The sequence below is a fragment of the Acanthochromis polyacanthus genome, chromosome 6, assembly GCF_021347895.1.
Source record: "Acanthochromis polyacanthus isolate Apoly-LR-REF ecotype Palm Island chromosome 6, KAUST_Apoly_ChrSc, whole genome shotgun sequence".
Classification (NCBI taxonomy): Eukaryota; Metazoa; Chordata; class Actinopteri; family Pomacentridae; genus Acanthochromis; species Acanthochromis polyacanthus.
The window spans coordinates 16,953,125-16,976,974 of NC_067118.1; the positions used below are offsets into that span (position 1 = coordinate 16,953,125).

General features: G+C 40.5%; 1 protein-coding gene across 2 annotated transcripts; it reads left to right on the top strand.

Moving 5' to 3' along the window:
• The first annotated feature begins 200 nt into the window (after nucleotides 1-200).
• plekhm2 (pleckstrin homology domain containing, family M (with RUN domain) member 2) lies at nucleotides 201-23,682 on the top strand. 2 transcript variants are annotated; one of them, XM_022194040.2, is made up of 20 exons: nucleotides 201-800; nucleotides 2,353-2,459; nucleotides 3,178-3,287; nucleotides 3,405-3,504; nucleotides 3,730-3,817; nucleotides 3,912-4,086; nucleotides 4,770-4,829; nucleotides 8,069-8,342; nucleotides 8,445-9,233; nucleotides 9,318-9,387; nucleotides 10,153-10,243; nucleotides 10,561-10,625; nucleotides 12,809-12,897; nucleotides 13,237-13,369; nucleotides 14,128-14,318; nucleotides 14,995-15,060; nucleotides 15,165-15,324; nucleotides 17,259-17,438; nucleotides 18,754-18,870; nucleotides 20,682-23,682. In XM_022194040.2, the coding sequence occupies exons 1-20, from the start codon at nucleotides 741-743 to the stop codon at nucleotides 20,817-20,819; spliced, it is 3,063 nt and encodes a 1,020-aa protein (XP_022049732.1). In that variant the 5' UTR covers nucleotides 201-740; the 3' UTR covers nucleotides 20,820-23,682. The 2 variants fall into 2 exon arrangements, with proteins under 2 accessions (XP_022049732.1, XP_022049733.1); XM_022194041.2 differs by lacking the exon at nucleotides 4,770-4,829.
• Nucleotides 23,683-23,850: the final 168 nt, after the last annotated feature.

A 23,850-nucleotide genomic window follows, 5' to 3' on the forward strand; every position in this document is an offset into this window, starting at 1 on the left:
TAATAGTTATCCTACAAGTTATCACGCTTGTGAGTATATTTATACACATATATTTAACATGTGCTACGCGCCGAAATTAAGGGTTTATTCTATTGATCCATAATCAGTCGCATTTTTATGATGTACTGAGTTCTCTACAACGCTAGGCATAAAAACCTAAAATTGTGAAACTTTTTGAACGTCATTTGGTCATGAGTCGCTCACGGTGACGTAACCTCCTTACGGTAGGGCTTCCAGTCTGTTGAGACTCCGGCTTGTAGCACAAAAATTGCCTTAGCGTGCGTTACATTATCAGTCTACCTGGCCAATACGCAAAAGTGTAATTTAAAGCAGTTCTCAATGGGCAGTCAGAGTAATGAAACGGAGAGTGTCTTGAACCAGAGTTATCTGTGGTTGAATTGTAAAACTTGGTAGCTTTCCTGAGTCGGGCTTAACAGAAGTCAAGTGGCTAAAGCTAACGCGACGCTATGCAATCATACTTGGCTAACTGTGTCCGGTAACGGAGATTTAAGTATCACGCTGCTTGCTGAGCATTACCATGAAGGCGGAGAACTAGAGGCACTGCCAAACGTTGTGTGTACAACAGATGTCAAAGACTGTATCTTTAGTTTGGAGCTCATTTGTTTTGGAGGGCAAGATAATGTTTGCTAGCTGCTGCGGGCGGTGTTAGCTTTAGCAAAACAAGAGCGCTGCTTTGAGAGTCAGCTGACAGCCTGCTGTGAGCTGCCAACAGACCAGGGATGGATCAACTGAAAGTGAAGGATCGCATTTTGGAAAACATCTCTCTTTCTGTGAAAAAGGTAAGCGCTGCCGAGTTGGTCAACACACTTTACTGTCTCATAGTTTGGCGTTAAGATTTTTCACATGCTTGAGTCATTGTAGCTGACGTCAGGTCATCTTTTGTCCGCTAAAGAGGGCAACTTTCAAGTCGGGAGGACATAACCAACTCTCTGTCAAGGAAGGGCCTTGCACTGATTGATATGAGAAAATAACGTAATAACTACCCTGTGATGTCTCAATCTACCCTTTACAGCGCCAGCTTTCCGTTGTTTGGTTGTATTTTGTGTTTTTTGTCCATGGTGAACAATAGTGGCACCAAGCCCCTGTTTGCTCGCTGCGGCATGTGTTAAACACATCTGCAACCATACAGCACACACTAATGCATCATAAGGTTTAGCCTGTAGATCTTAGTCCTTATTTTCCATTTAAGTTTTGAAATACTTTAGAGTTTTTGACCATTAATGCCTCGATATGTGAAACTTCTCATAACCTGAAAGACAAAATTCCATCTTTTTCCTCCTCCTGCATGTTTGTGTATTCACTTTTTGAAACCATGTATGTGACTTTTTGTTTTGCAATGGCATTCTCATCTGTCTGTTATTTCATTGTCCAGTCCACCAGACCCACAGTCAGATGATTACATTAGAAAGCAGTGACCCCTTCACCATGTCACCTCCTTAATCCATGTGTGTCCAAAGGTTGTTGACCAGTCACCCTGTTTATCTATTTTATTGTAATGACAGCACACACTTCGTCAGGATTTCAGTGCTATATGTTCACATTACGTTCACTGCATACTGCTGCCGTGAGACACTTACCGCCATTTGTTACCTTTTAGTAGAGCTGCCTGCATTTAACATTGTGTATTCGTCAATAGAAATGTGGATTTTTTTTTAGATACAGTTTGCGAGCACATTGGCTTTGAAATGAAACAGTGACTGCAAGAACTGAAATGACAACACTGACCATGAATTAAATTATGTCCACATCAAATGAACAATGTAAGAATAGCAGCCTATTTAGTACATACTGTCTCCATTTGAAGGGACCACAGCATCAGCTAGTGAAGCTTTGTCATGCTTCTGCAGCCACCTTCACTCACCACTTGATGCATGTTTTTTTTTTTGTAGTGTTTTTTTTTTGGCCTTGAGTCTGGCTTTAATTTGTGAAACACATACTTTGTTGGATTAAGGGCAAGTCATTGCACTTCATCAGTGTTCAAGAACATTCCTTAGTTGTTTGGGCGGCATGTTGTACTGTGGGATCATTGTGCTGCAGCATGGTTTGAAACCTTGTTCACCCGACATTGTTAAACACTGTTAATGCACAAAGTTGGCGTTTTCACCTCAAAGTCATTCTTCTGTTTAAAACCAAATGTGCTTTTGTACAGAGATTAAGTAATGGAATGACTACAAATGACCCATTCTGCACATTCAGTAATTTCATAGTTATGACAGGCAAGAACTCAGTTGTTTGGCTCAGATACATGACTGTTGATAGCACTTTCACTTATTTTATCTGAAAGTAGTTTAACAACAAAAAAAACATCTAAGACATCATGTCTCTCTGCAGTTACAGAGTTACTTTGCAGCCTGCGAGGATGAGACCCCAGCTATCCGAAATCACGACCGGGTCCTACAGCGTCTCTGTGAGCACCTTGACCATGCTCTGCTGTACGGGTAAGAGATCTACTACAAGAAAGTTTAACACTAGAAAGAGAAAAAAGGCATACTGCAAATTGTAATCTAATTTGATTAAATCTATCATGCAAATATTTTTGTCGAACTTCTATTATTTTTTGCATATGCAGAAAGTTTATGTTCCTCTGTGCTATCTGTCACAGCGCACAGCTTCTTGGGCTCTCAATTGGCAAATAATAGATCTAGGTAATGTGGGGTAAGAGAGCAGGAGAAGCATGCAGAAAATATTTGGGATAGCTAGGAATATTAGTGCTCTCCATCCATCCATTATCTATATACTGCTTTATCCTCATTAGGGTCATAGGGCTGCTGGAGTCTATCCCAGCTGACTTAGGGTGAAGGTAGGGTACAACTGGACAGGCCACCAGTCTATCACAGGACTACATATAGAGACAAACAATCACACTCACATTTATTCCTACAGACAATTTAGAATCGCCAGTTAACCTCAGCATGTTTTTGTGAGAGGAAACCAGAGTAAAACCCATGCATGCACAAGAAGAACATGCAAAGTCCACGCAGAAAGCGGCCCAGACTGGGACGCAAACTTTTTATCTTCTAGATGCGAGACAAGGGTGCTAACCACTGAGCCACTGTGAAGCCCATATTAGCACTATGTTCTGGTGTAAATTTAATTCTCGTTCCTTTCACTGTGAAACACCCCTTTCCTGTGATCCGATGTTTGTTGGTGTTGCAGGCTGCAGGACATCTCCTCAGGCTACTGGGTCCTGGTCCTTCACTTCACCAGGAGAGAGGCTGTCCGTCAGATAGATGACCTTCAGCACATAGCAACCAACCTTGGTCGAAGTGAGAAATCTTTGACGCACAGTTCGACACATTCACACGTAGACTAATCACAGAGTAAAGTGTCATTCAGCAGTCAGTGGGTTGCATGCAAGAACGAACTGTTTTCCTTTTTTGTAGGCCGCGCGTGGTTATACCTGGCATTAAGTGAGAGCTCTTTAGAAAGCTACCTGCGCCTTTTCCAAGAGAACCAAGGATTGCTCCAGAAGTATTATTTCAAGTAAGTCATTCATTAATCTGATTTTGATTACCTAAAGGAAAGGAAATATCCAACCTGAGACATTCAAATGCAAGTTACAGTGAATTTACAGATGAGCTGTTGGTTAGGAATGAATTGCTATAGTATCGCTTTTTCTATTAGCATTTCTTAAACACTGTTCACATATTTTTTTTGTTCTCTGGAACTGTCACTCACCCAAAGTCAAATGATTTCCTTCACTGGTAGGAACGCACTGGTCTGCAGTCATGACCACCTCACGCTATTTCTCACATTGGTGTCCGGCCTGGAGTTTATTCGCTTCGATCTGGAGCTGGTAAGCATAAACCTTTCTACAATATCAATAGTAATTGAGGGCCTTTATGTTAGCTGCATGCCTGTAACATCTTTATTGGATCCTGCTGGTTTAGGATGTGCCCTATCTAGATGTGGCCCCCTACATGCCAGAATACTACAAGCCCCAGAACCTGCTCGACTTTGAGGAAAGGCTGCCCAGTTCAGACAGCCTGTCCCTGCACTCCTTCACCTCCCTCACCTCCACCAACCTGGAGTGGGATGACAGTGCCATAGCTCCCTCCAGTGAAGGTATGGGCCACCGATTATTCTCTAACAATGTCGTCCACAGCTCATTCTGTATTTGTTCCATTGCTTCCCTTATCAGATGTTATTTTAGAAAAACGATGCGGAATAACTGGTTTGACAACCATCTGGATCATAGCTGGTTTTTAAGCCAGTCAGTATTTTACCTTGGCTTTATGAACTGTTGTCTCTTTACAGATCTCTAGTCCTGAATTACATTGTACTTTGCTGCTGATTGAATATACAGGAAATAGCAACCTTTGCTTTTACGGTTATAATGTGATGAGGACATGCTGGAGTCAAAGTACACACTCCTACTTTGGCACAGATTCACACAGTAATGTTGAAGCTAATGGCATGTTGAAGTCGGAGTTGGATTGATTCTTAGAAACTATTGGTGACTCACACATGCTAAAGTGCATTTTATCAAACAAATTACTTGGTGTGCAGAGGCCCATGGTTACAAAATGTCTTTGGGGTGATTGCAGCACTCATCTTTCTCCATCATTACCCACAAAGTATTGAGCCAGTTCTTCAATTTTAGTTCCCACTTTTCCCCTATTGATTCTGTTATTTTGTATTCCATATATCATGTTGTTTTACTGTTTCTGTGCCATTGACTCAATCTCCTCTCTTCTGTCTCCACTCCATCTCTCTCTAATGTTGAATGTTATCCCTCCTTTTTTTAGATTATGATTTTGGTGACATCTTCCCCGTGTTGCAGTCATTGCCAAGTGCAGACTGGGAAGGTGGGACAATGGTCAACCCTCCCCTTTATGCCCTTCCATCCCTTCTATCTTTCCCTCCTCTCTTCTAGCATGGCCATCCCACAGTCTGTGCTTAATGCATGTTAGGTACTGTAGCCATTAAAACATTAAGCCTGTGTAAAATACATAAAAACATGCTGAACATTAATAAATGTAGCTTAAATTTTAGAAATAGACCGAGTCGGAAGACAAGTCAGTTTTCCAGCTCATGGCAGACTTTGGGTTTTAGCAAATACATTATAGGTACATTACTTAAACAGTAATATACAATGCTTTAAAAAAGTTTTCACCTCCCTTGGATGTTTCACCCTTTTTGTTGCTTTTATACATGAAATCACAGTCAATATAATTTGACTTTTTTGATAAGAATTTGCCCCAAACAAACCCAAAACTCTTTAATGTCAAAGTGAAAACAATTTTTTGCAAAATCACATCAATTAATTGAAACTATACAAGGTAAAGTACATGACTGCATAAATACTCATTCCCTTCAGGTCAGGATTTAGTAGATTCACCTTTGGCTGCAATCACAGCACTGAGTCTGTGTGGATATGTCTCAGTCAGCCTGAACATCTGGACACTGCAGTTCTTCTCCATTCTTACTTATGAAACAGCTCAAACTTTATCCGGGATTGAACAGCTCTTTTCGACTTCAGCCACAAATTCTCAATTTTACTGAGATCTGGACTTTGGTCACTCCAGAACATTCACCTTATTGTCTTTGAACCATTTCTGTGGAGCTTTTGCCGTATGCTTTGGGTCGTTGTCTTGCTGGAAAATAAATCTTCTCCCAAGTTGTAGTTCTCTTGAAGACTGAGTCAGATTATCCTCCAGGATTTGGTGATATTTTTCAGCATTCATGTTCACCTGCGTCTTTTACGAGCCTTCCAGGACCTGCTCCTGAGAAGCACCCCCACATCATGATGCTGCTACCACCTTGCTTCAGGTGGAAATGGTGTGTTTGTTGTGATGTTCAGTGTTTGGTGTTCACCAACGATAGCATCTAGTCTGATGGCCAAAAAGCTAAATTTTTGTCTCATCAAACCAAAGAACCTTCTAATTGACCTTGGACTCTCCCGCCTGCCTTTGGGTGAATTCCAGGGGAGATTTTGTCTGAGCTTTTTTCAACAGTTTGGCTTTTTCTTTGCCACTCTTCCATACAGCTTTGACTGGTGAAGAACCGGGGCAACAGTTGTTTCATGTACAGTCTCTCCCATCTGTGCCACTGAAGCTTTTAACTCCTTCAGAGTGGTCGTAGGTGGCTTGATGGCCTCCCTCACCAGTCTTCTTGTGGCCCTGTCATTCAGTTTGCATTTACGATTACCTCTTGTGCTCTCTGTTGACCTTAAGATTGCTTTTGTCCAGTGAGTTGAAAATCTTTATGTAGCCATCTCCTGACTTATACTTTTCAATGATCTTTTCTCTGAGTTGCTTGGAGTGTTCTTTTGTCTTCATGCTGCAATTGTTGCAGGTCTGACAAACCAGAGACTGGATCTTCCAGACACAGATGTTTTTATACAACAATCACTGAGACACATCAGCTGTACTCAGGTGATCTCCATTTCACTAACTGTGACGCTGCTGGCATCAACTAGCTGGACCTCTGTTGAATTAGGCCAGTCACTTTGGGGGGGGGGGGGGGGGGGGTATCTATGCAATCATTTACTTAACCTTTTATTTTTTTAAATAATTGATATGATTTTGTAAAAAATCTGTTTACCTTTTAATCTTAGAGTTTTTTTTTTTGCAATTTCTATTCAAACTCAAATTATATTGGCCATGATTTCATATACTAAAAACAACAAAAGGGTAAAACATCCAAGGGGGGTGAATATTTTTATAGGCATTGTAGATTACGGTATATTGTGTATGATACTGATTCTGTGTAGACTGATTTGATGATCAATAAATAGGAAGCCAGTATTTTAATCTATTGATATTTAAAGTTGAACATCAAAAGAAAACACACTCTCTCCTAAACGTCCCTGTTAAACATGAGGGTGAATGTAACTAAAACACTTTGAATGTCACACATTTGCACTTTTGTTACTTCTAATTTTATTAATTCAATTAGAAACAAGTGTATTTTGCAAATTATGCCATTATACACATTATGTTAACTGGTAAGTTTGGTTCATCTGGGAATTTGGTGTTGTTTGGGATGTCTGTTAACTGCCACGTTCTGCATGTGTTGCTCATTTGGGGAATGATGCTAATGCTCACTCCGCTGTAATAATTTACCACAGCAAGATAAATGCCTGAAGTAACTGGTACTCACCTCGTCAAGTCTGTCTCCAGTCCGCTGTGTATCTGTCTTTGTGGTGTTTTTTTGTAACGTCTTCTCTTCCTGTGTAATGTGCGGCACTGGCCTAGGTTGAGCCAAACTGCAGTGTGAGGCAACAATCCAGAACATTCACTAAAGCTCATAGAGTGCAGATTTGCTTTTGCTTTATTTCATGACCTTTGCAATACGGTGCTGCATATACATGTAATATGTACATGTCTGTTTTCTTCATTTCATGATCTAAATTCAAAGTGGAAGATGACGCGCACAGATGGCATCATGCTGAACAGCCCACATCCATCTTCACTAGCACTACTCTGATAGTTGTTCTAGCTTTTACTGGACTGGTTTGTTTTGACATGGCTTGTTTTTGTCCAGTTTTAGTTGTTTTGATTAAGACGTAACTGCCAAAGAACATAGCTTGTGGCACAGGCCCTGTAGTAAATACAAAAATACTGATTATTCTGAGTTATGTTATTCACATACTTTGCCGCGATTGATCTCTAGAAGCTTCAGTAATGCTTGACCTCGGCCTGTGCTTCTGCAAAGAAAGCTGCTGCTTTTGTACCTATTTGATGTGTTACTTATTGTGTTTTGTGCCTCCTTTGCTCCTGACAAAGAACTGCAAAGAAACTACAGTTACTGACATTTATTGTGCTACGCTGATGGAGAAATACACAGAAATTTCTGCGGAGTTGTTCTGTTGGTCATTTTTTCTGATGTTGACAAAAATAGACATCCAGAAATTGATTGAATGGAAATACATTTTCCTTCAATTCTTTCTTAAATCAAAATGTGTGATGTCTATGTTTGTCACTCAAAAAAACAGCAAGACAGTGCAAAAAATTCAGTGTATTTCTTAAAATATTTTGCAGTAAATGTGGGTAGCAGCTGTTTTTGTATTAACTTAGTGTCTTTGTGCGGCTTTTCATGGTAGAGGGTGACCTGACAGACCAGGCCAGCTGCCCACGATCCAGTGGTTCTGATCCTCAGACAGTCATCAGCGATACAGTGGTCCTCTCTGCCACTGTAAAAGGGAAGGTAGCAGTTCGACTTTCTCCACACAGCCCCACGTCCAGGCACAACCCCTTCAACGAGGACTCTGACACAAACACTTCTGCTGATGTCACACCAGTCCATGTGGCCAACCGCTTCAATACCTCCACCGCTGGAGATGCCACAGAGGTCAACAGTGAGCTTGAGGTTATTAGGTACGGTAGCTACGGCTTCACTTTGTGCCATCAAGGATCACATTCTGTCTGAATAGTTGCCACATATTGTTTAGAACCACAGCTAACTTTCTGTTCCTCCAGGATGGCCAGACGAAGGAAACCGACTAAGAAGCGACGTGAGAAGGGCTCCACAGATTCCTGCAGCAGCATCCATAACTCCATCTCCTCTGAGCACATGGAAACAGACTATAGGATCCTCGCCTCAAAGGACAATGATTCACTAAATTGCACTGTGGTGCCGGCGGATAGTGAAGGAGAGTTGAGGCGAAGCAGGGTTGGGTCAGAGGTTGTGAAGGAGGGATGTGAGGATGGAGTTGAAGGCCTCCTACGGCTCCCAGAGATGACGGACACCTCTATGGACAGCGTGGGCCAACCTCTCCGTGACGTCATGGACCAGCTCAACGGGGCTCTGGACGGAGAGGTGACCTGGAAGCACCCAGAGGAGGAAGAGAAACGCCATGAACGCTGCGATCAAAGCCCCGAGCCTCCCGCACAGCAGCCCTTTCGAGAGGATTCAGAGGGCAAACCGCCTGACCCGGCCCCAGGAGAGAAGCCTGGCTCCCCTTTGGCCAAAATCCCCAACTGCCTGCAGGCCGCTCCTGTGCCTGCAGACTTATGCTGCTTTACCCCCAACAGTCCAGACTCTGCTCCCACGGGTGGTTGCCACGATGACTCTACAGAGTATAGCCAGTCACAGACTCTTTCAGGTGGCCTTGAAGATGAAGGAGAGGCAAAAACACCAGAAGGACAAGAGCCCGAGCTGAAGGAGGGGGAGGAAACGCACAAAATTACATTTATAGCTGAGGAAGCAGAACAACCACAAGATGAAAAGCTCAGTCCCTCTGAAAGTTCTCATCCTGCAGAGTTTAAGTAAGGAGTTTAAACAAAATAGGCGGTTTGTTGTTGTATTGCCATTGAATACATGTATAATGTTCTTCGCCATTCATTTTTCAGGGTGGACAACAACCACTTGCTTCTTCTTATGATTCATGTATTCAGAGAGAATGAGGAGCAGCTCTTCAAGGTGAAGAAAGACGAAGTCAATATATTTATTATTCAATTTGAAACAAGTTACATCCTGTGGATAAAGTCTTAATGTTTGTGCTAAGCATTGCTTTTTTGTTTATTTAATCTGAAAATTATGATAATTTAGAGAAATAAGGCAGCATAGTGGCATTATGGCCTCTTGATTGGCCTGTTTTGGGAAAAAATTAATTCAAGAATTAATTAACTTCGAAATGAATCCTCATTCGTGCGTCTTTCAACAGCAAAGGATGGGGGTTGTGGTATTGTTGAACCCATGCTTGTTTTGACATCAAAGAAGTGGTTTTAAGACAGTTGTTCAGTTGAAATGTTGCAAGATCTAGTTCGTCAGTTGCCCTTCAACTGTGTTTAGTGGCTGTTGGTCGTTGTTTTTTTTCAACAACTATTCACAGTTTTCCCATCTGATATTTATGCAAATAAAATACTGCAGTTAGTAAAATTTAACATCAGCTTCTAAAGTCCTTGTATGACTGAATTCACGAGCACTGCTGAATAATAAGTAGCTGCCTGTGAACTATATGTCTACAAATTGTCTAGATAGTCCGCTTTTCCAATTTAATTGAAAATATTTGTATAGCGCCACTCACAGTTCAGATTGTCTCAATACACTTTACACTACATTTCCAACACTATCCTACAGTGTGGTATCCAGTAGCCTGAACCTATAACTAGTAAACAGCACAATGGGAGACAGATAAATATGGAGGTTTCTAACGCTTGACTAAGTTTTTCTTTGTGTTTTTAGATGGTGAGGATGAGTACAGGTCATATGGAAGGAGACCTGCAGCCCCTTTATCTGCTGCTAACTGACTGTTACATCTACCTGCTTCGAAAGGGTAAGTGACTGAAAACCAGTTTCACTGGCTTTGTTTGGTAATAGAAGAGTACAAGTCTTTAGTTAGAACATAATCGTGTGATGTGTCAGTGCATTTTTGCAAAGGGAAATAAAGTTTGACTGTGTGAACTGTAGGGGTCCACCGAGCCTAGCAACTTTCAGAGTTTCTGTATCTGAACGATCTGTGCAGAGATCTGAGTTTCTCACGTTGTAATTATGCTACATCGGTCACGTAAAACTGACATAATATTCTAGGAACACAGCAAATCCATCAATGTATGCTCGCTGTGTGTCTTTGTACTTTACGTCACTCGACAGGTGCAGCAGAGAAGCCCTACACAGTAGAAGATGCGGTTTCTTACAATGAGCTGGACTATCTTTCAGTAAGTTTGTCATTTTCTCTCATTTATTGCCTTGAGCTGCTGTTGTTTTAAATGTGTGTCTTTGTTTTTAATATTGTTTTCACAAGTATATAAGAGATCTTTTTAAATTCATTGATGTTGCAAAAGCTGTTGTCATTAAATTGAATTACTCCTCTAAATCCCAAGCAGTTTCTCTCTATGGGCAAATTTTTTCCTGCAATATAAAATCCTACACCAGTTCAGTGTTCACGATTTTTTCTGGTTTTACATTTTCTGCCTGAAAAACAGTCAAGAGTCATATCAACAATGTATATGTATTTCTATATATATATATATTTATACAGTTGTGCGCGTAAGTTTACATACCCTGGCAGAATTTATGATTTCTTGGTCATTTTTCAGAGAATATGAATGATCACACAAAAACTTTTCTTTCACGCATGGTAAGTGGTTGGGTGAAGCCATTTATTATCAGACAACTGTATTTACTCTTTTCAAATCATACTGACAACAGAATCTGCTCAAATGACCCTGATCAAAAGTTTACATACCCCAGTTCTTAATACCGTGTATTCCCCCCTTTAACATCAATGACAGCTTGAAGTCTTTTGTGGTAGTTGTAGATGAGGGTCTTTATTTTGTCAGATGGTAAAGCTGCCCATTCTTCTTGACAAAAAGCCTCCAGCTCCTGTACATTCTTGGGCTACTTTGCATGAACTGCACGTTTGAGATCTCCCCAGAGTGGCTAAATGATATTGAGGTCAGGAGACTGAGATGGCCACTCCAGAACCTTTACCTTATTCTGTTGTAGCCACTGACAGGTAGACTTGGCCTTGTGCTTTGGATCGTTGTCGTGTTGGAACGTCCAACTACGTCCCATGCGCAGCTTCCGGGCTGATGAGTGCAAGTTCTTCTCCAGTATTTTCTGATAACATGCTGCATTCATCTTGCCATCGATTTTTACCAAGTTTCCTGTGCCTCTGTAGCTCACACATCCCCAAAACATCAGCGATCTACCTCTGTGTTTCACAGTAGGGATTGTGTACTTCGCGTTATAGGCCCTGCTTACTCCTCTCCAAATGAAGCGTTTATGGTTGTGGCCAAAAAGTTCAATTTTGGTCTCATCACTCCAAATGACTTTGTTCCAGAAGTTCTGAGGTTTGTCTCTGTGCTGTTTGGCATATTGTAAGCGAGATGCTTTGTGGCATTTCCGTAGTAACGGCTTTCTTCTGGCGACTCGACCATGGAGCCCATTTTGTTCACGTGCCTCCTTATTGTGCATCTTGAAACAGCCACACCAGTTTTTTTTCAGAGACTCCTGTATTTCAGCTGAAGTTATTTGTGGGTTTTTCTTTGCATCCCGAGCAATTTTTCTGGAAGCTGTGGCTGAAATTTTTGTTGGTCTACCTGACCGTGGTTTGGTTTCAACAGAACCCCTCAGTTTCCACTTCTTAATTAATGTTTGAACACTGCTGATAGGCATTTTCCGATCCTTGGATATCTTTTTATATCCCTTTCCTGTTTTATACAGTTCAATTACCTTTTCCTGCAGATCCTTTGACAATTCTTTTGCTTTCCCCATGATTTAGAAGCCAGAAACATCAGTGCAGCACTGGATGAAAGATGAAGGGTCTGTCAAGAGCCCAGAAACTCACTGACCTTTTATACACACACACTGATTACAAGCAAATAGATCACAGGTGAGGATGGCTAGCTTTAGTAGCCATTCAAACCCGTTTGTGTCAACTTGTGTGCCTGTTTTCAGGCTAAACCTCCAGGGTATGTAAACTTTTGATCAGGGCCATTTGAGTACTTTCTATTGTCATTATAATTTAAAAAGAATAAACACAGTTGTTTGATAATAAATAACTACAGCACAACACTAACCATGAGTGAAAGAAAGGTTTTTGTGTGATCATTCATATTCTCTGAAAAATGGCCAAGAAATCATGAATTCTGCCAGGGTATGTAAACTTATGAGCACAACTGTATGTATATGAACATACCATACCAACCTGCTGGTGGGATTGAGAGTGCTAATTAAGTTGTAAGGTTTTGTTACATAGTGTTCCATTGCCCCAACTGTCACATCTTTTTTCATTTTATAGTCTATATACTCCACACTGTGAAGTATGACAGTTGGGCGAAAGCAGCACAATATTAGTTTTGTTTCTAAAAAAAGATTTTGTAATGTTTTGCTTTAGGTGGGCCTTGACCATCAGACAGTAACGGTGGTTTGCACCAACAGACGAAGAAAATTCCTGTTGGACACAGCTGATGCGTCACTGACTTTGTGAGTATAACCAAATATCTGTGTCTCATGTTTCTTAATACTCTTCCCTCCACACTGGATCTGACATATCAAGAATTGATTTTCATCTCGTATTTTTACGCCTTTGAACCAGTGTCCCTGTCCAAAGACAGTATGCATGTTTGTTTCGATGATCTTGCATGTCAGGATTCCAATGATCTGCTCAGTAATGAGTTCAGCCAACATCATGTTCATAAAAAGTGGTTATCTTAGTATTTCCATTCAATTGGCATTGAATTGAAGGTACAGTCATAAAGATCACAACATGAAATGAATGATTCTCTTCCCTGACCTTCAGTCTGTTTTCTTCCTTCACTACAGCTGGTTCCTGTCTGTTCTCAAGTCAGCCATGGTGAAAGGTTGTCGTGAGCCTCCCTATCCATCCGTTCTGACTGACGCCACCATGGAAAAACTGGCTCTCACTAAGTTTGTCTCCCAGGAGTCCCACTGTGAGGTAAATTAATGTCACGTACTGCAGCAGCTTTGGTCTATGTTGAAAGAACAGATTTATTAACTGTTGATTTCATGGACAAAATTACAAGATTAATTTAATCAGGCTCAAAACTACACTGTAGTATAAACTTCAGTAAAAGAATACCTATTTTTTTTAATCTGTAGCATAATGAATTTGTCATCCCAGCTCATTGTCATCAAACTAATACTAATTATTACACCATTGTTTGCATGGATTTAGTTCCAAATCATTTGAAAATCGCACAAGAAAGTTTACATGTAGTTATATTTGTGTACATGAAAAATTGCGTGGTGATGCAATACACTTTTCTAACCTCTTTGAACCATAGCACCGACACAATGATAGCATCATTTTGAAAACCAAAGATCCTCAGCAAAATTTTTAATATCATACATGAGTGGAAAATTTGTCGACTCAAAAGTGAAAAGACCAGAGTTTAAGTTAAAAATCTGAAACTCTGACTCAGGCTTTGTTGAAGTGGCTCATTATGCATAATAAGCTCAGAAAATGTGTGCAGTGGCCCTTTTTAATAATACTTAGTTTTTCTTCAAGACAACATGTGGATAGAACAGTCTGTAGCCTCAGCATTTATACTGCATAATACAACACTTTACTTTGAAAGAGATTGGTAGTCCTAATATTTTTTATTTGTGTAATATCCCTACTTTAACATATTCACTCTGTTTGGCTGACTTTAAAAGCAGCAGTATGTAACTGATACTTGCCTGTTTCTCTAGGTGTCTGAAGTGTCTGTTCAGCTCTATTCATTGGTTCACTGGGAGGATCCTATGGACATGAGTTTGTCTCCCCAAGCCGGCCCACCAAACTCTGGAGTACTTTCCAGCACAAAAGAAGGGATTGTGCAGTACAAGGCAGGAACCACATACCTGGGTAAAGAGCTATGGAAGAGCTGTTACCTCGTTCTCAGGTATGGGCTGTTTACACACATCACTACTGCTTTTAGCTGATATCAGTATGTTTCTTGTAATCTGACCTTAACCTTCCTACAACGTGTAGTAACAAAGTGTCTTTCCTTCACCAGTTACCTTACTAGCATTCATGTCACTTATATTTCTGACATCCATCAAATTTAAGAGTGACATAATGTAATCTGGAAAAGCAATTCAGAGTGGATTACACTTACCAAAACGTCCTCACTTCCCTCTTCACACTTGTACAGTGTCAGTGAATAATGCCAAATGTATTGGACATGATATTTCCTTTGGCTTTCAAGTCCTTTCACCGTCTGCTACTGGCTGACATGCTGAAAGCTTGAGTTAAAGCAAAACCGTCCCGCTGATTTTCTACCAATATGCCCAGCGGTACGCAATCTATAATGTGTACCAGAGGGTAAAGGGTGACAGTTTATTGGCAATAACTTTGCCTAATGCAATAGTCAGAGTAATATCTAAAACTCTTTGAAATAATATGTTACCCGACTGAATCCCAAAGCAGGTTTAAAAAGTTTAGTTAGAGATCTTGTATTCTACAAAGGTTATGTTTTAGAAGTCTTGTTAAAACTACATATTTTTTGTAATAAAATGTATGCATGTAATGTGTTTTGTGACAGGATGAATATAATTATTTGCTTTATTTTCATACAGTAAGGGGATTCTGTATCTGTATGCAGAAAGAACAGATGTGACTCCAGTGCTGTCAGTCACCATGGGGTACGCTTCAGCTGATGATGACATGACTTTTACTGTTCAAATGCAGTGAAATACTGAAGTTGATGTGTGCTGATAAATCTTTGTTCCCCTTCATTTCTTATCAGAGGAGAGCACTGTGGGGGCTGCCGCCGCTCAAACAGCACAGAGCGTCAACATGCCTTCCAGGTCATCCTGACAGAGCGCCCTCCACTGGTACTCAGCGCCAGCAACGAACAGGAAATGGCTGACTGGATGCAGCTGCTCTGCCAGTCTGTCTCCAAAGGGGTAAGGAGAGCGTCTTGGCATAGTGCATACCATGGACCTACCAAGTATTTGTGTAATATTTCTAATATTGCATGCATCTCAGCTTTACACTATATAATTTTATGTCGGCACAAAGAGATAATGATGTGTGTCACATCACATTTTATTGGTGCACGTAACGTTTACCAAAAAGATTAATAAGTCTTAAATTTCAGAAATATTAAACTGGGGCTGGGCGATATAGCCAAAAAATTAAATCTCGAATTTTTTTTTTTTTGGCTTGAAATCCGATAAATGATTTTAATTGATTTTTTTCTGTGTAAAGAAAGACAATTAAACATTATTCAAAAATAGGATCTTTAATTGAATACCAAAATGTCAGCATTTAACTGTTTTTTTTTTGTTTGTTTTTTTTTTTTTTTGGAGCTTCGCTCTTGGAGCTGACACATTGCTCCCACTCTGCCAGGTGCTTCTGCTTGAGGTGCTGAAAGAGATTTGTTGTGCTACTTCCCTTCGTTTTCACGGTCTTTTTACAAACTCTGCACAACACCTCGGTCTGTTCCGTGTCCGACCTCGCATATCCAAACCAAGTCCATACTACTGAAGTCACGGTACCCTTTTTGCACAATATCGTCCTCATTTTCTTCTCCTTTCTCCTGACCTGGCAATAGCCAGATTAATAATTGTGTAGTACTTGATAGTACTCCACAACATCAATCTGGGACCGCTCCATGTAAATCCGTTCGGAGGAAAGAGGCACGGATTGGACAATGCAACAGTATGTCCCGCCTCTGACAGGTTTGTTTTAGCCAATCGCGGGATCTTCACAACGAGCGGAGCCAATTGGTAGATTTAACTCTTACCAAAACCCGTAGGTAAAAAAGCACAAACATCTTTACCATCCAGAAATGGGCAAAGCGCCTCTCGTTGTTCTTCTTTCAAAGAAGCGTTAGGAGATTCGGCTAAAACTGACTTAATAGCAGCATCTACACGATCGTTGTCCTCCGTTGCCATGTTTGTTTTGATCTACTGGCGCTTGGTGTCGTCTTCACACCCGGATATCCCGCCCCACACACGAATACTGCTGCGTGATTGGCCCGAACCAACTTGGTTCTGTACGAACAGTGAATGCGGGAGCGGAGCAAGATGGTTTCTTGAGAGATTTGTGAACTCACAAATATCGTGACAAATCAACTTGCTGGCAAGGTTACCTTTCTCCACCTCCATCTCTCATGCGTATCCCTGTCGTATCTGTTTGCGTGTTCTTCGTCTATTGCTCAATTGTAAGAGAATGTTGACTGTAGACTGTGCTACAGCACCAGTCCTCCTGGTATGGCGACTGTGTGTATTACACGCGTCTCGGCTCATCCATTCGAGTTTGTTTACCATCACCTGAATAGCCGGGTGGCTGCCGACTTTGACGTTAAGCTTCACTTCGTTGCATAAACACAAGACAAAATACTGAAGACCTCCGCTGTTTGGGAATCCTTCAGTTTAAGTGACGACAAAACGTCTTCGGCCCCCCTCACCCCTCACCCCCCACCCCAAACGCCCACCCCCGTCTTTAATAGGGCCCGAATACTCAGAGGCCAGAAACCACTATTCGGGCCAGCCCTACTAATTATAATATCTCATACATTGTTGCATTTCATACAAAATTAAATGAGAACGTTGTCAAATTGGATTGACTTTCATTGAAGCTGTCAACAAGACATAACCATGCTGAAAAGATCTTTGACAAATAATAACTCAGCATGCTCAGCACTGGCTGCACAGGCTGTGTTCTTCATTGTAAAAGTTCATTAGGAAGTTGTTAAGACAGTTGCTGTTATAATATGAAAGAAGACACCATCAGGATTTTGTTTTAGAAGTTATTTTATGTCTAATGCTAATATGGCTTGATTTAAGTTCCCTGTATTTGCCCAAAGTATAATGAAACTACACCTTGCCTGCAGGTAGTCCCTCAGGGTGTGGCCCCAACCCCATGTATACCATGTTGCCTGGTGGTGACCGACAAGAAACTGCTGACTTGCCACCAGGACTGTCAGACAAGCTTCTTCCGTTCTCTTGGCAGCGCTGATATATGTGATGTCACCAGTGTCAGTCTGGAGGCTGACAAGGAGTACTGCGTTATTGTAAGTGACCTCTAGCTAACTTTTTCTGCTGTTAGTCCTGCTGTATATATGCACAGGTTTTACACTTTTTGTAAATTCATGATTCAATATTTGTCAATAGAAGTTATCTGTGTGCTGTACGATAATACCAAAACATTGCTGGTTGGTGGGTTTACTGTAATTACAACCTACAGATCAGATGTGATGTGTTAAGCTAGAGCGTAATGCCTCCTGAAAGAAATTTTTCTTGAAGATGCTCAGCATACAGTCAGCAATGCAACAGAAGATATCAATGATTGATTAAATGTGTATTTGAGTTGACAGCTGTTATGTACTAACCTTTCTCTTTATTTTTCAGATTCTATCGAAATACTTAAGGTCCAGTTGCAGGAGTATTAGCTTGATCAGTCTCAAGTATTGATCTGATTTGAATAGTTCTTGTGAGATTTGATGTGATCACATTATTTAGGGCATACAGTATCACGGTTTTGTAGTAGTTGAGGAGAACATCAGAAACATTCTGATTATACATCAGGTTTACAGAGTTACAGTTCATTAATGACAGCAGATACAAGTCACCTCCAATGTTAGCAATTGAAACTAGTGAAACTTGACAGTCAACACTAGCTAAACTAGAGCTGCTCCCAAAATGTTGGAATGCTAGTTTGTGCTAACAAGATTGAGGAGAGACAAAAAATTAAGCAGCTTTTGTACATTTGACCAAATTTGAAGGCAGCCCTTCTTCACAGGATGGTACACTGCCTTGAAGGAAAATGCAGTCTGCATTTAGCAGTAGCTGTCAAACTTGGGCCTTACCTTCCCTGGACATAAGGACAATAGAGCCACTACAGGTGGTTTACAAAAACAATTGAGAAAGACTTCATCACTCAAACGTACTCAAACTGCAGAAGATCTGTGAAATGCACAGTGAACTACCACTGGCTGTTTTTAGATAAATATACAGTAAATCGTCCTATCCAGAGGTGGTTATATGCCATATATGAGCGCAAGCATGTCTATAAACTTTTATAGATATGATTATGAATTGTGAATAAAATAATCCATATTAACTCCTGAGTTATTTCAAATGAATTGTTTATAAACTTGAATCCTAGTAGTATCTTCGAGCAGCAACTCCTGAATTAATGTAAATGTATTATTTTGAGTCTAGCGTCTTCCCAGATCGTCTTTTGCGTACAAGACATGTTTACGTTACACTACACTCTGTGTGTATACCAGCTATTGATTTGCTTGGGTATCCATTGCATTCATCTTTCATGCTTTCATTATATAGCATGGCAGTGATTCTCTTGTGTTTTGTACCTTTTGTTCGTAGGAGTTTGCAGCAGATCGGGCCCAGTTCCTCCCTCCGTGGGTCTTGTACTTCAGTGGATGTGACGAGAGAGATCGACTGCTGCAGACATTAGACAGTGCTTGGAGAACCATTTACCAGGTTTGAAGATACTACAGAGTGCTACTATGATAGGTGTAAAGAAAAGTACTGTAATGTTATAACAGTTGCTATTTTTACTGTCCTACAATATCAGCACACATGACTGTTAGGCTACAACTACTAGGCTGCCTGTCCATTTACACACGTGGACAAAATTGTTGGTACCCCTCAGTTAAAGAAGGAAAAACCCACAATTCTCACTGAAATCACTTGAAACTCACAAAAGTAACAATAAATAAAAATTTATTGAAAATTAAATAATCAAAAACAGCCATTACTTTTGAATTGTTGATTAACATAATTATTTAAAAAAACAAACTAATGAAACAGGCCTGGACAAAAATGATGGTACCTCTATTAAAGATTGAAAACTATTTGACCAGAGTGACATGATTAACTCAGGTGTGTCATTTAATTGACATCACAGGTGTTTCCAAACTCATAATCAGTCAGTCTGCCTATTTAAAGGGAGACAAGTAGTCACCCTGCTGTTTGGTGAAAAGGTGTGTACCACACTGAACATGGACAACAGAAAGCGAAGGAGAGAATTGTCCCAGGACATCCGAAAAAAAATTATAGACAAACATCTTAAAGGTAAAGGCTATAAGACCATCTCTAAACAGCTTGAAGTTCCTGTGACAACAGTGGCTCATATTATTCAGAAGTTCAAGACCCACGGGACAGTAGCCAACCTCCCTGGACGTGGCCGCAAGAGGAAAATTGATGACAAATTGAAGAGACGGATCGTTGGAATTGTATCCAAAGAGCCCAGAGCAACCTCCAAAGAAATTAAAGGTGAACTCCAAGGCCAAGGTACATCAGTGTCAGATCGCACCATTCGTCGTTGTTTGAGCCAAAGTGGACTTCATGGGAGACGACCAAGGAGGACACCACTGCTGAAAAAAACTCATAAAAAAGCGAGACTGGAATTTGCAAAAATGCATGTTGACAAGCCACAAAGCTTCTGGGGGAATGTCCTTTGGACAGATGAGACCAAACTGGAGCTTTTTGGTAAGGCACATCAACTCTATGTTCATAGACTCAAAAACCAAGCATACGAAGAAAAGAACACTGTCCCTACGGTGAAACATGGAGGAGGCTCAGTAATGTTTCGGGGCTGCTTTGCTGCATCTGGCACAGGGTGTCTTGAAAGTGTGCAAGGTACGATGAAATCTGAAGACTATCAAGGCATTCTGGAGAGAAATGTGCTGCCTAGTGTCAGAAAGCTTGATCTCAGTCGCAGGTCATGGGTCTTCCAACAGGACAACGATCCAAAACACACAGCCAAAAACACCCAAGAATGGCTGAGAGAAAAGCGTTGGACTATTCTAAAGTGGCCTTCTATGAGCCCAGATCTGAATCCCATTGAACATATGTGGAAGGAGCTGAAACATGCCATTTGGAGAAGACACCCATCAAACCTGAGACAACTGGAGCTGTTTGCTCATGAGGAGTGGGCCAAAATACCTGTTGACAGCTGCAGAACGCTCATTGACAAATACAGAAATCGTTTAATTGCAGTGATTGCCTCAAAAGGTTGTGCAACAAAATATTAAGTTATGGGTACCATCATTTTTGTCCAGCCCTATTTCATTAGTTTGTTTTTTTTAATAATTATGTTAATCAACAATTCAAAAGTGATGGCTGATTTTGATTATTTAATTTTCAATAAATTTTTATTTATTGTTACTTTTGTGAGTTTCAAGTGATTTCAGTGAGAATTGTGGGTTTTTCCTTCTTTAACTGAGGGGTACCAACAATTTTGTCCACGTGTGTAAATGAACCTTCATGCATGTTCTCATTATACACAGGTTGACCTTCCCCACAGAGACGTGTCTGATCTGATGGTGCAGAAGCGCTGTGGTGAGGCCCTTGAACTGATGAAGAGTGCCTGGCAGAGAGCAGACAGTCTGGCTCGAGGCAGAGCTCAGCGTGAACCCTGGTGCTGACGGACACACACACACACACACAGCACACATACATTCATCTGCGTGTAGCCGCTGAGATGGAGCCTGATGTCGTTATGAAAGAGTTGTGGATGTGACAGTCTGTGCTATTGCTGAAAGTTCTAAGCTGAAGGAGATAAACCAATCGGATGTACTGTGGCTTGCGATGAACCTTTGATTCCGAAATGTTTCTATCAGAGCAACTTCCTGCTCAAGTCGCATTGCAGTGATGCAACAGTGAGACATTACCACTGAAGTGAAATTAAATTACATGAATGGACTTCCAGCAGAGTGACAATGTATTTTATTTGATCCAAGCACGACATCATCATAATTCCATTTTTATAGATTCTTTGGAAATAGCAGCAATGTAGAATGAATGTGCACAGATACGTTAGATATTGCTTGATCTTAACCCTTGAAAAGTGCAATCTAGGCGAATATGACAGAAAATGATACAACTACATTATTTCATTCATCGAGGAAGCTGAGTGGGGCGGAAGAGAAAAGATGAATCGGTTACCAGGAGCGCCTGTGCACAGGGAGAATATGAACACACACAACACTATATGCAAAGTATTCAAAGGGGAATTGTTATTAATGTAGGGGAGTTCACACGCTCTTTGCTTGCACAACTTTGTAAAGATAGAAGTCACTCTTTGCTTACTAACGGTTCCAAAATGTTCAACTGAACCTTAACTGTGGTATCATAGAAGTGCAAAAGTACATCACTGTACAGTATTATTGCACAATCACTGATGGTTGTGTATGTGTCTGATATTCAGTTTTGGTTTGTCTGAGGACACATACCTTTATACTGAATTACTCTCACATACACATCGTACATTAGCTTGAAAGAATGACGATCTGAAGTATATCTGGATATTTAACACTTGCACTGTTACGCAACACGCTCATGCCTGTAATGTCTATCTGAGATCTTGCTTTATCAAGTTCAAAGCTGTCACTGAGATAAACCTTCTATCAGGAAATGCAACAGACTTGCCTTTTTCTCCACTTTGTAGAGATGAGTGGATTTTTCCATGCAGACTTGCACATTGTTTCTGCTATCAACCTTTTTTTTTCTTTTTTGTGGTACCGTTTGTGACTGTGTGTTAGCACGTGCTGTTTAATTTTATTTTTAGAGAAGAGTGGAACAGTTACTAAATTATTAACTTGAGTGGTGACTTTGTCTTTGTTCTGACTGTATGAGCAGCTCTGTGTTTCCCCTTTAATATGGGTGAGTTTTACCCATATTATAGGAATAGGTTCAGTGTGAAGAATCATTCACTGACTGAGCTACAAGTTGTCTTGGCTTCTCATTTTTATTTTGCACCTGTGGTTGGTGGTGTCATAATAATGATAGTAAGATCTGTCCACTCTAGATTTAAACATCTCGTTCTGCTATAGTCATCAGAAGGTGATGTAGGACCATGTTTGAGGCTTAAAAAAAAATCCCTATAGTCTTTCAGATTTCAACTAATAGGCTGTAATATCATCCAATAGTAAAGCCTTTTTAGTTTCTGTGACTATGTGTTTTTGTTTGTGGATAGTAATGCATGTGCTGCAGTCTGTCCAGAACATTAACCCTGATTAGAGTGCTGCTGCCTGAGCTAGTGGCAGAGTGTAACTACTCTCATTGCAAAACTAAGAAAGGTGTGTGTTTTTTTTTCTTTGCAATGACAATGTTGCCTTGTTGAGCTGAAATTGCCAGTTCATTTAAAAGAAATGAAGGACTATTTTTGCTTTTAGTAGATGCCTTACACTGGACAACTTTGCTGACTGCATTGGAACGAAGTTTTGGTTCTGGTTTCCTTATAAGAGACAAGTCAAAGTATGTGCTGTAAGTAGGCCTGGGTATGGAACCATAGTTCAGAGCCAGTGGGCTCCCTATCAGCACTGCATATTAGGAAAGAATGAGTTCAGTACTATTTTGGTGTTATTTACCAAAGCTTTAGTGATGAATATGCACCAGTATCAAAAACCCAGCCATATACATACAGTACATCACTTATGTATGTTTGTGCAAATGTTTGTTCTTTACAGTCACACTGTGTTCCTCTCGTCAGCATTAATCAGTGCTTTAAGCCTTGCTAAGTGCCACTCCGTCTCCATCATGTTCTGCTGTTTAACAAAGAAATCTAATCTCAGGTGAAAAAGGTACTTCACATCCAAAACCTTAAGACTCACCAGGTCTGTGTTTTTTATGGCTCTTGTTTTGTCTAATACAGTATTGTTCTCACTTGTAGTTTTTTTTTGGTTATTCAGTGCAGCATTATGGAGTTCTTTTGCACACGTTGAGAAGGCTGCAAATTGATATCAAGCGTCTGTGGAAAAGTGGAGGTCTAATGAATAAATAATTTAGTGGGTTCCAAAATAGGATGGGTTGGCACTGGAGTTGAAATCCTCTCCCATCAGTGGATTACTTAAGGACTTTTTGACCTGGGATGGTACTGCTGCAAGACTCGGACTTACTTGAAATGTTTGTTGGGTTATCAATAAAAAATGTGCTGCGCTTAGAGTTATGCCCTGTGAAGTGTGTATAAAGAGAAAGTCAAAGTTGGTCTTTTTGAGAAGTGTTTTGGATGATGGACATTGCTGGCCAATGATGGATGACATCTTTTACATGATGCATTGTCAAAGAAGTGCTTTTTGATTTTGTTCATAAATGTTTACTGCATGTAATATTTGTATTATGTTTAGCAAATTTAATGAATTGTATATAAAGCACTAATCAAAAGTAACAGCGTCAAAACACCCACTTAAAGACATGCATGTCCAGAAGGTTTTATACTGATCATATTGGTAATAAATATACAATTGTGACTTGGACAGTGTAACTGAATAAACTGAAATGAAACTTTGACTCCTGTGGTGACTTTATGTGCTCTCATTACCACTATTTGTGGTTATAAAAATGCCATTACTGTTGTGGGTCAACCCAATGAAATGCTGATGGGAAAACCTGAGGACTGATATGTACGGCAGGGACAGGAGATTTGCAGGCAAGAAAGCAGCTTAGGAAAACTCTATT